Genomic DNA, 15,851 nt, shown 5'->3' with positions numbered 1-15,851 from the left:
ATGTATACTCCACCTGCTTTACTATCATCAGATCCTCTGAAGATGCCAGTAGCCACAGATGCGGGCGAAATGCCAGGAGAAAATGCTGCTAGAACACATTGGCCATACAGCCCAGAAACCACACAACACTCCAGTGATTCCAGCTGTGAATGAATAAAGAGAAGGAACTCTTTATTTAGGTGATGTTTCCTAGGAAAGAAGCAGATCCTCCTGGCGCTGAGGGTGACAGGAGAGCCCCAGCCGAGCCTCGATGCGGAGGGAAGCCAACACCCTTCCCGTGGCACGCGCCACACGTCCCACGCACACGGCATCCGCCACGGAAATGTCTCCAAACACCCTCAAGCAGAACAGAACGGAGGCTCCAGGTGCCCTCATTCCTATTTATACACAACGCTGAAGAGATGTCAGCAGCATCCCTGGCTTGCGCTCTGCCAGGAAAGCGAGAGTCCTGGTGTGCCAGGCTCCCCGCTTGGCTGAGCACCGAGACAGGCAATGAAGGCAAAACAAATATTAACCAGGGAAGAATTAAAGGAAGGTGTTCAGACTGTTGGAACTGGGGCAGAAAGGCTAAAAAGGGAAGGCGTCCTTGGCTTTTCATCAGAAGAAGAGAGAGTGACCTATTTTGCTGACGGAGGACAAGAAGAGCAGTCAGCCCTGCCAGGCTTGGTCACGTTGGAGAGAGGCTTGTACATGCAGCCTGGCAGGCCGCTGCTCCCAGCAATTTGGCCTGAGACTCACCTCTCCTGCTTCCCTCAAAGAGGAAAGGAAAAACAGGCCACCCTTCGCAGAACCACAAGATCCTAGAGTTGGGAGAGACCTTCAGAAGACGTTGCACCTCAGTGCTGGTTCACCTTGCTTTTAACACACACTCCAGCACAGCAGGCTAAGTTTAAACGGTTTATTGAGAAAAGATAGCAAAGTCTGAATAAAAAGCAGTAAAGAAGGCAAACATCCAAATGCAATGGCACTCAATAAAAAGCAATATAATCCAGTAGTAAAAGCAATTGGCAGAATATAAATCCAAGTCTCAGATGTAGGAAATTAGTCCCGAAAAACAAGGCACCCTGAACTTCAGAGTAAAAAGCAAAACAGTTTCCAGGCATGAACACAAACGAACGTCCTTTTCTATGAGCTTAAAACAAGGCAGGAGATGTGCTTCCAAAGATTACGTTGCTACGTCTGAAATCACTTTCTGTTTCACGTGTATTTAGCCATGTTTACAAGCCAGAAAGGCATTTCTCTGCCCTTGGCTTCCCACTCATTTATTAGCTATTCTGAAGGAACGCCTGGGCCAATGAACCTTCAACCTCAACCTTGTATCTCTGCCTAAGGAAGATTCCTCAGACTCACTTCCTGAAACACCTGGAGTTTGTTGATGTTCTGAATCTAGTGAAAGGTCACTCTTATCATTGTTTCCTGCTTCCTCGCCAGAGCCTTCAACATTCTCAGCATCAGAGCCTTCAAGATTCCCCACATCAACATTGCTTTGGTCAGCTTGCATAAACCCAAATCCCCCTTCATCATCAGACTGAACCACAACAGAAGATACCATCAAAGCATTCCTGACAGGTGGGCGTCCAGAGAAGGAGGCTCACCAGACTCTCAGGTGGCAGAATATCTCACTGGAGGTTCTTCTGAATGTTTAGGTGGAATCTCTCTTTCTGCAGGTGGAATCCATTGCTCCATCGTGTACTAGCAACAGAAAGCTAGCTTGCCCTCTCTTCAATGTGACATCCTGTCCAACATTGTAACATGGTTCTCATGTTCTCTTCTCCCAACCTTCTATTCTCCAGGCTAAATATCCCCAGCTCCCTCAGCTTCTTTGAGATTCATAGTTTCCAGATCTTTGACCATTGATGGAGAAAGTATGGAAGCTAAAACTGTTAGGAATTGTTGCCAAAGACTTTTCATGGCCAGAATCACTGTTTGGCCCTTGATTGTGTTAGTTTATTTTGGGTGTAAGAATGGGATGTCTAGGGATGGAGGAAGAAGCTTTGACTGTTGAACAAGTGTAAAGGGTGCAATTAGTGAGCTATATTTGTGTGTGCTGAGTGTGATCCACCCATTAGCATGTGCGTAACCATGAAGATAGTATAGTCAGTTAGTGAGGACCTTTGCATAGAAGTAGCCTGGACTTGTTTTCCTTTGAATTGTTTACTGCTGGTGGTGTTCACTAGCACTTGACTGCTTGCTGCATGGAGACCTCCCGTTGTAAGGGATTCCTCTTCTTCAGAAGAGGAAGGGGAGCAGGAAAGTGGTCATGAATCTAAGGGTGAGTTGGAATCTGAGGAGGAGATTTTGCAAGTACCCACATTTCAGGAGAGGTGAAAAGAAACAGAGCAGAGACGTCGTTCAGCTAGAATAGCTGCCAGAAATGAAGCTGAGTAATTGGGAACTGCCCCAGCATCTGTGAGGGGACTCAGGGCTATAAAGCAGAAGCAGGTGCAGCCAGCTCTTGCTGGTAACAAACTGACTCTAATGCCTAAGCCTTCGCTCCCCTTGTGCCTGCTTTGAGTCTGCATCTGGGAAACTGCTCCTAAGGATTTATTGCTGTTTCTTTGTCTGAAGTAAGACTGCTTCTTGGTTTGTGAATTTAACAGAGACTTAAGAACTGTGTTTGCCCTAAAACTACTTTGCTTTCTTTTGCATTATTCCACTGCGTATGCTGTTCTTTATGTTTTGCTGAAGGAAAGCACTTTTCATTTACTTACCACAGTGTTTTAAGGCTTTTCTTGAAAGACAAAACAGGACACCCATGTCTGGGCGGCATTCATTAGTCAATGTCTTGAATCTGGTGTTTCTCAATACTTATAGCCAAATTTGTTCATTTTCATGGTTTCTTCCTCTCTGTTGAAATTGTCCACATGCTTGTGGATTTCAATGTCTTCTCTGTGTAGTGTGACGTAGTGGTTGTGAGAGTGTTCCACAATTTCTGTGTCCTCAAATAATCTGAACCACTGGAAATGGGGCACACAAGCCTGGCCCATTGGGACGACACCACAAGAGGAATGTGGAACCCCGTGAAGGAACCCTTAATCATAGAATCATAGACCCCCCAAAGGCCATCTAGTCCAACCCTCTTCTGCCATGCGGGAAAAGCACAATCAAAGCACTCCAGACAGGTGACCATCCAGCTTGTGATTAAAAGCCTCCAAGGAAGGAACTTCCACGAAACTCCGAGGCAGAGAGTTCCACTGTTGAACAGCTCTTATGATCAGGAAGTTCTTCCTAAGCAACGAGAAAGGCAAACCCAGGCACCCAAATTTCATCAAAGTCTATCTGATTGTAATACAGGCCTAGCTGCAAAACAATCCCAGCCCCACTTTGAGGAGAAGAAGCCATGGAGCAAATGGAGTTGTACATTGGAGAGGGTTTTTCCTGCTCCATCCCATTGCGTGCATTCATTCCCCCTGCAATGCATATCTATCACTTTCTTTCCCGTTTAGCCACAACGATTCAATATTTGCATTTTCAAAAAGAGTCCAGATATCTTTTTTTTTTTTGAAAAGCCACAATGCCATCTAGATCTCAGTTTCTCTTTTAAATACAACCAGGAGGAGCTATTTATATCTATCATTCCATCGGGCCTTATTTAGCCCGACTTATTTTACAAAACGAAGAAGCCACAGCCCATGCCTCTCTTAAAGGATATATCTGGCAAAGGTGAGACCTATCAGAAGCCCCCAAACCCACAATTCCCAACACCACTTGGGTAGAGAAAGGGTAGGAACAAGAGAGAGTCAGAAAAACGCTGATAAATCCTTTATGCAATTGGCCTTTTCGGCCGGGAAAGGGAGAGAAAGGGCACATGAATAGACTGCCGCTCATGAAGGATGCGCTGGGCTCCAGCATAATAGGGCTCATTTATAAGTGGGGATGCCAACGGGAATCTATATCTACCGCGTGGCGCCGGCAGAGACAAATGCGGCCCCTTTGCAGGGCCAGGAACGTGATGGATCAGCCAAGGGAGCCGTGCGGACGGGGGGCCTGGCAGCCCATCCTTCACCCTCTGCCTGATTGGATTCCCACACCTGGAAATTGGATCAGTCGCGGAGCATTGCATGCCAGGCTGAGATTTCTCTCTTTGGCCTCCAGGTATTTCTCCTCCTCCATTCTTGTGGCCTCCATCAAAGTGTCACCGTCCAAGGGTTTGGTTTCTATAGAATAATAATAATCCAATACAACAGCCAGCAGAGTGTCTGCTGTGAACTCATCTTGTTGTGTTTCAAATAATAATAATAATAATAATAATAATAATAAGTGTTCGACTTGTGATTTTGTGATATGAAATCCAGCATATCTATCTTGTTTGCTGTGTCATACAATGTCGTTGTGTCAATAATAATAATAATAATAATTTAGTTTGGACAAATGTTCAACAGTGGCATTGAAGAAGGGAAAAATCATTGAAAGTGAGGGCATAAATATGCCTAATGGCCAAACAATAAAGTGTCACCAGCCAGAGGCCTATAAATATCTGGGCATATTACAGCTGGACAAATAAAAAATAGCCCCTGCTCGTTGCTGACCTAGCAACCCGAAAGATAGTTGCATCTATCAAGTAGGAGATAAGGTACCACTTATAAAAAAAAGTGGGGAGGCAAGATTAACTAATTTACGACCTGGAATGAGGAAGTGCCGTCAGTGTGGATGATGAAGCAGCTGCTCCCCCCTGTGGTCAGAATCGAACATCCCCTCAGAAGAAGGTTAACTTGCCTCTGCGTGTGTCTCTCAGCCTCTGTTTGATGTGTTTATGGGCATTGAATGTTTGCCCTATGTGTGTTATAATGTGATCCGCCCTGAGTCCCCTTCGGGGTGAGAAAGAAGGGCGGAATATAAATACTGCAAATAAATAAATAAATAAATAAACATCAAGCATGAACATGTGAAGACTGTGGTCAGCAAAGAATACACACAAAGGGTCAGAAAAATTCTCAAAAGCAAGCTCAATGGAGGCAACACCATCAAGGCCATAAACACCTGGGCCATACCTGTCATAAGATATACTGCTGGCATTATAAACTGGACACAGATGGAACTGGACAATTTGGACAGAAAAACAAGAAAACTCATGACCATTCATCATTCCCTGCACCCTCGCAGTGATGTTGACCGGCTATATCTGCCTAGAAGATCAGGGGGCAGAGGACTCTTACAAGTAAAACAAGCAGTCAAAGAAGAAGAACATGCCCTGGAAGAATATGGAAAGCAAAGTGAAGAACCTGCTTTGATTGAAGTCAAAAATCAGAAACTCCTCAAAGCACAGCAGACAAAGAATCAGTACAAGAAAACCGCACTACCTCTCCCTGCTGAAATAAAATAGTGAGATAAAACTGCTGCCTGATTTGCTGTTACAGTAGAGTCTCACTTATCCAACCTAAATGGGCCGGCAGAACGTTGGATAAGCGAAAATGTTGGATAATAAGGAAGTATTAAGGAAAAGCCTATTAAATGTCAAATTACGTTATAATTTTGCAAATTAAGCACCAAAACATCATGTTTTACAACAAATTAACAGAAAAAGCAGTTCAATACACTGTAACGTTATATAGTTATTACTTTATTTACAAATTTAGCACCAAAATATTGCAATGTATTGAAAAGATTGACTACAAAAGCACTGACTACTAAAAGGCAGACTGTGTTGGATAATACAGAATGTTGGATAAGTGAAAGTCTTCCGATGTGCTTTCGGAGAGTAACTGTTACATGCTTTTGTTACGCCCCCATTATTTATCCTCTAGACTGTCTGCTATCTTTTTCCTTAGTTCCCTGTGGTTTTACTCTTATCCTTTTTCTTATCCTTTTCTCACCCCGAGTTTTAACTGAGTGTTAGTGCGGCCTGCCCTGTTATATTGCTCTTTGGATTTTGTGTTGTACTGTATATGATTCTTTATTGTATTGTTGTAACTGTATTATGATATGTTGTTTTTATATTGTGTTATATTGTATTTTTCCCGGGCATGGCCCCATGTAAGCCACCCCGAGTCCCCATTGGGGAGATGGTGGCGGGGTATAAATAAAGTTTTATTATTATTATTATTAAAGTTGGATTAGCAAGACTCTACTGTAATTCTTCTCTGTCATCTTCTTCATGTGAAGTGTCATCAAAAGAAGAGTTGATGGTGGCAGACAGAGTTTATGAACCCTCTTACTACACCTCCCCATATCTGACATCATGGTGTTCTGAGCCAGATTCAGTCATCACTGGTCAGTCCTCCATTGAAGCCCAACAAAACTGGGTCCGTCCATGTATGTCCAGATCTGCAATACACACACAAAAAATGGATTACAAGATTGTAAATACTCTATACAATGCTGTTTTTCAGTACTTTATCATTCCAGATTTCCTAGCACCTGGCAGAACATTTAGAAAATGAAACATTTATAGATGGCCCTCATGTTAAAGAAGCAGAAAACTGAAGTGTTAGTATTATTTATGATAAGGAATGAAATAATAGTTGAAAGAAAAAAAACATTTCTGTTCTAAAACTATAGTCTGTGTAAGCTTCTAGTATTCAAGCCTCCACAAAACTATTGGTTGCATAAACTATTTAAACGATATGGTGCCCATTTTGTGAATTATTGCTGAAAATATAACAAGTCCACTAAAAATGAGGTTTGAGTAGGAAGGAGATTATAAAGTCCAACTGTTTGTTCCAACTAGAATTGATTCATTGAAGCAATTGTATTTGCAATTGTGATGGTTACTCATTAATTCAACTTCTCTACACTATATGAACTCATTTAATTTAGACCATTGTTCATTTATTGATTTCTGATGATAATTCAAACTTTGTCATTTTTCCTGCTCACATTTTAGTTTCCACTCCCTTCTAAATACTATGGCAAAATCTTTACAAATTATCTTTGTTGGCATCTTTTGCAAATTTTCTGTATATGACAGAGAAGTTATATATCTCATATTAACTGGGCTGCTATTTAAGTTCTGTCAAAGGCTTCTATTATCACCTCTGTTCTGTTAAAAAAAAACTTACCAGTATCTCTTATTGTAAAGTTTCCATGAATATTATTTCCTTGTTAAATAAAAATGTAAACCATTCTTCTTCAAAAAAAAAAAGAAAAAAAAGAAAACCGCACTACAAACTAGAGCTGACAGCTGGCACAACAAAATACTGCATGGAAAGTTCCTTGACAAAATTGAAGGAAAAGCTGATAAGGAGAAGACCTGGTTCTGGCTCACGAATGGGACCCTGAAGAAGGAGACGGAAGGCCTGATCCTTGCAGCCCAGGAGCAAGACATCAAGACAAAGGCAATTAATAATAATAATAATAATAATAATAATAATAATAATAATAATAATAGAAGACCTGGCTCTGGCTCACGAATGGGATCCTGAAGAAGGAGACGGAAGGCCTGATCCTTGCAGCCCAGGAGCAAGACATCAGAACAAAGGCAATTAATAATAATAATAATAATAATAATAATAATAATAATAATAGAAGACCTGTCTCTGGCTCACGAATGGGACCCTGAAGAAGGAGACAGAAGGCCTGATCCTTGCAGCCCAGGAGCAAGACATCAGAACAAAGGCAATTAAGGCCAAGATCGAAAAATCAGCTGATGACCCAAAATGCAGACTATGCAAGGAAACCGACGAAACCATGGCTCATATCCTCAGCTGCTGTCACACAGACAGACTACAAACAGAGGCACAACTATGTGGCCCAAAGGATTCATTGGAACTTATGCCTCAAGTCCCACCTCCCAGCAGAAAAGAACTGGTGGGATCACAAACCTGCAAAAGTATTGGAAAATGAACATGCAAAGATACTGTGGGACTTCCGAATCCAGACTGACAAAGTTCTGGAACACAACACACCAGACATCACAGTTGTGGAAAAGAAAAAGGTTTGGATCATTGATGTCGCCATCCCAGGTGACAGTCGCATTGACGAAAAACAACAGGAAAAACTCAGCCGCTCTCAGGACCTCAAGATTGAACTTCAAAGACTCCGGCAGAAACCAGTGCAGGTGGTCCCGGTGGTGATGGGCACACTGGGTGCCGTGCCAAAAGATCTCAGCCGGCATTTGGAAACAATAGACATTGACAAAATTACGATCTGCCAACTGCAAAAGGCCACCCAACTGGGATCTGCGCACATCATCCGAAAATACATCACACAGTCGTAAACGCTTGGGAAGTGTTCGACTTGTGATTTTGTGATACGAAATCCAGCATATCTATCTTGTTTGCTGTGTCATACTATGTTGTTGTGTCAATAATAATAATAATAATAATAATAATAATAATAATAATAATAATAATTCAGGGCGGTTTACACATACAAAAGGTGAATTTATGATGCCGGATACATTCATAAAACAGAAACAAATATACACAAAAAAAATGATAAAATACAGATCATAATTAAAAGTGCATATGAAATAAGCTCTATGGGAGAAGTGCAATAACCGAGTACTGTTCAGATAGATTCCAGAGATATAACATATAGGTATGAGATGGCCCTACAGTGTATATTATCCCTTAGTGAGAAAGCAGTCAGGAGCCTCCAGTGGCACAGTGGGTTACACCGCTGAGCTGCTGAACTTGCTGACCGAAAGGTTGGCGGTTCAAATCTAGGGAGCCGGGTGAGCTCCTGCTGTTAGCTCCAGCTTCTGCCAACTTAGCAGTTTTAAAACATGCAAATGTGTGTGGATCAATAGGTACTACTCCGGCGGGAAATTAACAACACTCCATGCAGTCATGCCTATGGCCACATGACTTCGTAGGTGTCTATGGATAACACTGGCTCTTCAGGTTAGAAATGGAAATGATCACCAGCCCCTAGAGTCGGACACGACTGGACTTAATGTCAGTGGAAAACCTTTACCTATTTGGTTAATAGGTAAAGGCTTAATAAAATTACTTGGAACAACTCTGTTTTGATAGAGTTGCAAGCTTGGTGGATGCAAGGAATGTTATGGATGGAGCATATTTCTGGGCCTGACCCAGCATGACTGCATTGAAATGAACAGAGATGGTGGTCACACTGGGCTGCAGATGTGCTGTTTCTTTTCTTTTGTAAATGCCTTGTGTTGTGGGATAGATTTTGTCTGTAACCACTGTGTTTCTCCTTCTCAGGTCAAGTGGCAGAAGAATGACATGGACAACAACTTGAACTTCTTTTCGGTCTCTTCCGATGGACGCATTGTTTCCTGGACGCTGGTTAAGGTCAGATGCACTCACGCTCCAGAGAGAGCCATCGGGAGCCAGGGCTTTGTGCTAGATGTGTGCGAATCCAAGTAGTAATTCCTTTTGGAGATTTGGGACTTTGTTTTGTAAAGATTTGGAGGAGTCCCGTTTCGTTTTGGTCATCCACTGATTTTTAGGAAACTTTTAAAGTCTTTAATAATGCATTTTTTAAAAAAAAAATGCAAGAGGTATCCCCTTGAATTTTTGCACAGTGAGAAAACATAAGCAGGACATTAATCCTGAAAAGTTTTGGAAATATTTGTTCATCTACTGATTTTTAGGAGTTTTAAAAAGTTTTTATTAAAAGCACAGCTTGAAATGTTCTGAAACAACAAATCTTCAAAATGTTTTGGAGGCTTCCATTTAGTTTGAGACAACATAAGCAGGACATTAATCCTGAAAAGTTTCGGAAAGATTTATTCATTTACTGATTTTTAGGAATTTTAATAAGGTTTTTTTTCTAAAAGCACAGCTTAAAATGCTCTGAAACAACAAATCTTCAAAATGTTTTGGAGGCTTCCATTTAGATTGAGACAACATAAGCAGGACATTAATCCTGAAAAGTTTCGGAAAGATTTGTTCATCTACTGATTTTTAGGAATTTTAATAAGGTTTTTTTTCTAAAAGCACAGCTTGAAATGCTCTGAAACAACAAATCTTCAAAATGTTTTGGAGGCTTCTATTTAGTTTTGTAATACTTTGGAAGGATCCCGTTCCGATTAGTAATTTGGAGATTTGTATTAACTAATCATATATATCTCCAAATTACAAAATAGATCTCTGAAGATTTGCACAGCCCTAATTTGTTCCTTCCTACTACTATTACTACCACTTCTATGACTATATAGTTTTAATGCAATACTGATATCATACTGATTAGGTGTTGAATAGTGAAGATGCCAAAGAAGTGTGTTATTCCTCCAGTATTCATTCTCCGAATTCTTAATTTCATAGACACATCTAGGCTAAAAGCCTAGATGTTGGGAAAGACCCCCAAAGACCATCAAATCCCCTCTTGCAAGGTAGGAAGAAACAAACAAAGCCCTCCCAACAGATTCTCATAGAGCTTCTGTTGAAAAACTTCCAGAGAAAAAGACTCCACTGGACTCTCAGAAAGCAGCATAGCCCACTGCTGAATGGCTCCAACTGTGAGGATGTTCTTCTTAATGTTTAGGTGGAATATCTTTTCCTGTCATTTGAATCCGTGGCTCTGGAGCAGCAGAAAACAAGCTTGGCCCCTTCTTCCTTCTCAATGGGACATCTTTTTCAATCCGGAAAGATGGCTTTCAGCTCCACCTCTCTCATTCTTCTCTTCTCCAAGCTGGACATACCCAGAGCGCTAAGCCTCTCATCCCAAATAAATCATGGATTCTGAACCTTTGAACAATTTGGTGATCCTTCTCTGGACAAATTTTTGACTTGAATTGTGGTTCCCAGAACTGGACACAATCTTATTCCCTCTTGGGTCTAATCAGAGCAGAAGAGAGAAGTAGGACTAAGGCTTCCCTTGATCTTGACACTGACCTGGAATCACATTGGCCTTTTGGGCTGCTGCATCACTTTCCTGATTCCGGTTCCACCTGTGGTCCTCTGAGTCCCCTTCTACACTGCCATATAAAATCCACATCATCTGATTTGGATTATCTTGCAGTCTAGACTCATATAATCATCATCATCATAATCATTTAATTAGTTATTAATTGCCCTCCATCCAAGATGCTCTAGGCAATTTACAAGATAAAATTGTAAAGGATAAAAATACATACATACAAATATTGATAAAATTAGCATAGATCAAAAGCTCTAGTAAAGAGCCAGGTCTTGAGTGTGAGGGTAAAAGGCCCTAACTCACGCATGGCTCTCATGTAGGGCGGCAAGGCATCCCATAAGGCAGGGGCAGAAATAGAAAAAGCTCTGCGCCTGGTCCTCTCCAAGTGCACTTCTCTAGGACCCGGTACATAGAGTAAGTCTCGTTGGGATGGTCGTTGCGACCTCCGATGATGGGAGAAGGAGAGACGGTCCCGAAGGTACGATGGGCCCTGGCCGTAAAGAGTTTTAAAGGTCAGGACTAGCATCTTATATAGACCACGGTAATCAGTTGGAAGCCAATGCAGATGCTGCAGCACTGGTGTTATGTGGCATTTCATGGGTGTTCTTGTGAGTAGCCTGGCTGCCGCATTCTGAACAATACGGAGCTTTCGGGTCGTGGACATCGGAAGGCCAACATACAGGGCGTTGCAATAGTCCAGCCTAGACGTGACCGTGGCATGGATGACTGTTGCCAGAGCCTCGTCAGATAGATAGGGTGCCAGTTGCCTCGCTTGTCGTAGGTGGAAAAAGGCCTGTTTGCTGGCAGCAGAGACTTGAGCTTCCATTGTCAGCTGCGAATCCAAAACGACACCCAGGCTCTTAACGGTAGGCGAAGGAGATAGGGCAGCACCATCGAAGGTGGGTAGCAAATGGTGGGTAGCAAATCCAGTTCAAACCAGATAATGTGGATTATCTGCTTCAATAATCCTGATTGTATGGCAGTGTAGAAGGGACCTAAGACTCCTAGAATCCTTTCCCAGGGGCTGCTTTCAAGCCAGGTGCCACTCATCCTGTATCTCTACATATCCATTTCTTCTGCCCGAGTGTTGTATCTGTTGCACCCCTAGACTGCGTAGGTACCTCAAAACCACACTGGAGCCGCAGAATATAAGCAAGCAAGTTGTTTATTGAAGGTTATAAGTAAGCACAAGCAAATAAAGTTCAAAGTCAATAAAATAGGTTTAAATCCACAGAAGCAAGGCACTTGAAATTCATAAAGCAACAAGAGTCTCTAAAAGCCACTCAAGGAGCATAGTCCAAAACAGGATATCAAAGTAAGCCCCAGAAAGTATACAGGGTAGTTCAAACAGGATTAAATCCAAGGCAAGGATCAAGGAAACATAAGGAAACAAGACTAGAGTGCAGGATTCACTTCAAGATAGTCCAGAGTATAAAATCAATGATGAAACACAAGGCTAGAGTCTTGACTAGAATAAAACCAAACAGCAAAGTCACTGAAATCCAACTGGAAACACAGACCAAGGCAAGGCTGGAACTTGAAGCTGGAAACCAGGAACACGGAGCAAAGATTCTTCTTTCTTGAATAGCAATGTTATCACTTCTGCCATGGCAGAGAACACAAGGGATTTTAAGGGAAATCCAAGGTCTTCCTCTCATGAGAAAACTATTCATTAGAGCGCTTCAAAAGTAACCGTTTGCTTCTCCGCAAACATTCTCGTTCCCTCCTTTGGTGTGTTATCACTCTCTTCCTGTCAAACTCATTATCCTCCTCTAAACTAGAATGTCCATCTGGCACTTGGAGAACTGACCTTGACTGCTGGGAGGAATGTGGTTCACAATGCTTGTTTGCAACCATTCAGTCTCTGGTCCCAGAATCCACTGGGACAAACTCTGGCTCTGGCTGCATGTCAGACCTAAACCCAGAGTCTTCTGGCTGCATCTCAGGGCCAAACCCAGAGTCCTCTGGCAAAGCAGGTGCAGGGACAATCACTGGCCGAACGGGCCCATTCTCAGGCTGAGCTACAACAGTAACTTTCATTTCTTCCTGATGGGATTTTATGTATAAACACTCTGTTGTTGTTCACATTCAAGCCATTTCCAGTTTATGATAAGACCTTATTCCTCCTTTGCTGCATAGAACGGCAGCACTCTTGCTCTGGCATTGGGTCTCCTTCTCCTTGACCCACTCTTTCAAGCCAGAAGAGGATCTTGGGATTGTATTGGTTCCCACAAAGGTCCACAGAATGCGGCTGCTTTCTTTAAAAGGCTGCTCTTCTGAGCCAGGCCTCTCTCCAGCTCCATTGACGGAGGCTAAAGATGGTTCAGCCTCCAGTGAAGCTTCCCAAAGGCGCTCTGCCTTGTTGTCCAAGGCCCAATTCGCTCTCTTGCTCCCTCATCGCTTCAATCATCACAAAAGGCTCTGTTTCCTTCCCAAAAGTCTCCATTGGATCAAAGTCATTCAAATTCTCGGAGAAGGTTCCAAAAATAGAGACAGGGAGGTTTGGCTCAGATGAGAAACCTCTGCTCTTCGGCTGGGTTTTTCACTGACATTTGAAGCACCCTTTCTCCCTTCACCTCTATTTTTGGAACATGAAAAATACTGACATTAAAAAAGGAAGCCATAGTAATACACTATGTAACAAAATTTTGAAAGATTTTCTGTTCCTGGTTTGAAAGTATTATTCCTGTATAATTTTGTGGTCCTTATTCGGAAAGGAGTTATCATCCTCCAGAAACTTTGTTGCTTGTTTGAGACTCAGTTATGAGATATTCATAGAAAAAGAGCAAATGTGCTGCAGGATGTCCCTCCCACAAAAGTTTTTTCAATTTAATAACTTTTTTCCATGTTTTGATGATAGAGCCAATTACGAAGTGTTATTTATAATCCAGGGACAAAAATTGTGTAACATAGTGTAATGCAAACGTTAGACAATTGTTGTAGTTCAGCCTGAGCTTGGGCCCATTCAGCCAGTGATTGTCCCTGCACCTGCTTTGCCAGAGGATTCTGGATTTGGGCCTGAGATGCAGCCAGAGTCTGTTCCAGTGGATTCTGGGGCCAGAGACAGAATGGTTGCAAGCAAGCATTTTGAACCACATTCTTCTCCACATTTTTCTCTGCGGTCAAGGCTAGTTCTCCAGGTGCCAGATGGGCATTCTAGTTTGGAGGAGAATTATGTATTTGACAGAAGGAAGGCGTTCACTCACAACAGAAGGGAGCGCGAATGTTTACGAAGGAGTAAACAACTGCTTTTGAAGCACGCTAATGAATAGTTTTCTCATGGGATAAATAGTTTTCCCATGGAAGAATAGCCTTGAATTTTCCTTAAATGCCGCGTCCTTTCTCTGCATGGCAGAGGTGTCAACTTTGCAATTCAAGAGAGAAAGATCTTTTGCTCCATGTTCTTGTATGCTTTGCAGCCGTGGATTTTGATTCAAGTTCCTGCCTTGTTCTTGCCTTGTATCCAGTTGAATGCTCTTGGGACTTTTCTGTGTGGATTTCTAATACCTTGGGTTATATTGGAGTTTGATCCTGCATTCTAGCCTTGTTTCCTGTGGTTTCCAGATTATTTCCTGCCTTGGAATTGGATCTTGTTTGGACTATTCCTGATATTTCTCATGGGACTGAGTTCGAGTTCTGGTTTGGACTATAATATTTGAGTGACTTTCTTAGACTCTTGCTTAAGGACTTTCAAGTACATTGCTCTTGTGGATTCAACCCATTTTATTGACTCTGAACTTTATTTGTTTGTGCTTACTTATAACCTTCAATAAACAGCTTGTTTGCTTATATTCTGGGCTCCAGTGTGGTTTCAAGATGCCTATGCAGTCTAGGGGTGCAAGAACAATCAGCATCCCATTGGAAATGCATGCATAAAATATTTTATAAACAAACATTCACATGCATATACATACACATACACAAGCATTATTAGTAAACCAGAGGCTGGATGGCCATCTGTCAGAATGGCTTTGTTTGCATATCTTGCATATCAGAAAGGGGTTGGACTGGATGGCCTTTTGGGGTCCCTTCCACTTGTGTAATTTGCCATTATTTCTTTTTTGGACAGGAAAGAGTGTCTGAGTCTGCTCTGATTATAATCCTTTACAGATATAAGGAGCTGTCAAAAATACAGACTACCTGCCCACAAGAAGAGAGTTAAGACAGCAATCCTATATTCATTTACATCATTAAATTTGAGCAACAAAACTGCTATAACCATGGTAATCTCACGAAGAACAGTAGTGAAAAGATGGCATCTTCACTCATCTCGAGTCCTATTTCCCAAATGAAGCAAGAACACAAATTTCAAAGTGTTTTTAGACCTACGATTGCATTTCTTTTTCTCCTGCAGTTTTGTCTTTCATGCATTGATTATGATCGGTATACGTCTTTGAGATACTTATTATTTCAACAGCCCTCTGTAGTAGATTACATGGCCATAGTCCCAAGTGACCTTCATGAGTGAATAGGAATCTGGACTGAGGTCTTCCTAAGACAAGTTCCCCAAATATCCAGAAGTCTTTACAAGAGACTGAACACTGTTAAAAAATTATGCTCCACTATTGTGTAACAACATTTGAAAAAAATTCTGCTCCTGGTTTGAAAATATTATTTCCTGGCTCATTGTGCAGTCCTTAATTGGAAAGTAGTTGTTCTGCTCTAGAAACTTTGTTTTTGTGGCTGCCAGAAACTACGTTGAGTTGGTTGAGACTCCATGAGATATTTATTGAAAAACTATAGCAAAATGTGCTGCAGGAAGTCCCACAGAAACAAAAAATGTTTTGCAGTCTAATCAATGTTTCCCATGTTTTTATGATAGAACCAATTAGGATATGGCATTTATGACCCAGGAACAAAAATCGTGTGACATAGTGATGTTCTTGGAAGGTGAAGCAGGATGGGCAATTTTTGTTGTTTATTTGTTGAGTCACTTCCGACTCTTGGTGAACTTATGAACCAGCCCAGGCCAGAGCTCCTGTCGGCCATTCACCTTGCCCTTGGTCGGCCTCTCTTCCTTTTTCCTTCCATTTTCCCCAGCATCGTGATCTTTTCCAAGCTTTCCTGTCTCCTCATGATGTGGC

General features: G+C 41.9%; 1 protein-coding gene across 2 annotated transcripts in view; it reads left to right on the top strand.

The window, feature by feature from the left end:
- dnai1 (dynein axonemal intermediate chain 1) overlaps positions 1-15,851 on the top strand; it is a 230,483-nt gene that overhangs the window by 112,106 nt on the left and 102,526 nt on the right. For both annotated transcript variants that reach the window (XM_062972641.1, XM_008120590.3), the window contains exon 14: positions 9,108-9,197. In XM_062972641.1, coding sequence (XP_062828711.1) covers positions 9,108-9,197 — 90 coding nt within the window. The remainder of the gene's footprint in view (positions 1-9,107; positions 9,198-15,851) is intronic.

This window comes from Anolis carolinensis, chromosome 2, assembly GCF_035594765.1.
Source record: "Anolis carolinensis isolate JA03-04 chromosome 2, rAnoCar3.1.pri, whole genome shotgun sequence".
Lineage (NCBI taxonomy): Eukaryota > Metazoa > Chordata > Lepidosauria > Squamata > Dactyloidae > Anolis > Anolis carolinensis.
This window is presented reverse-complemented; position numbering and strand designations above follow the sequence as displayed.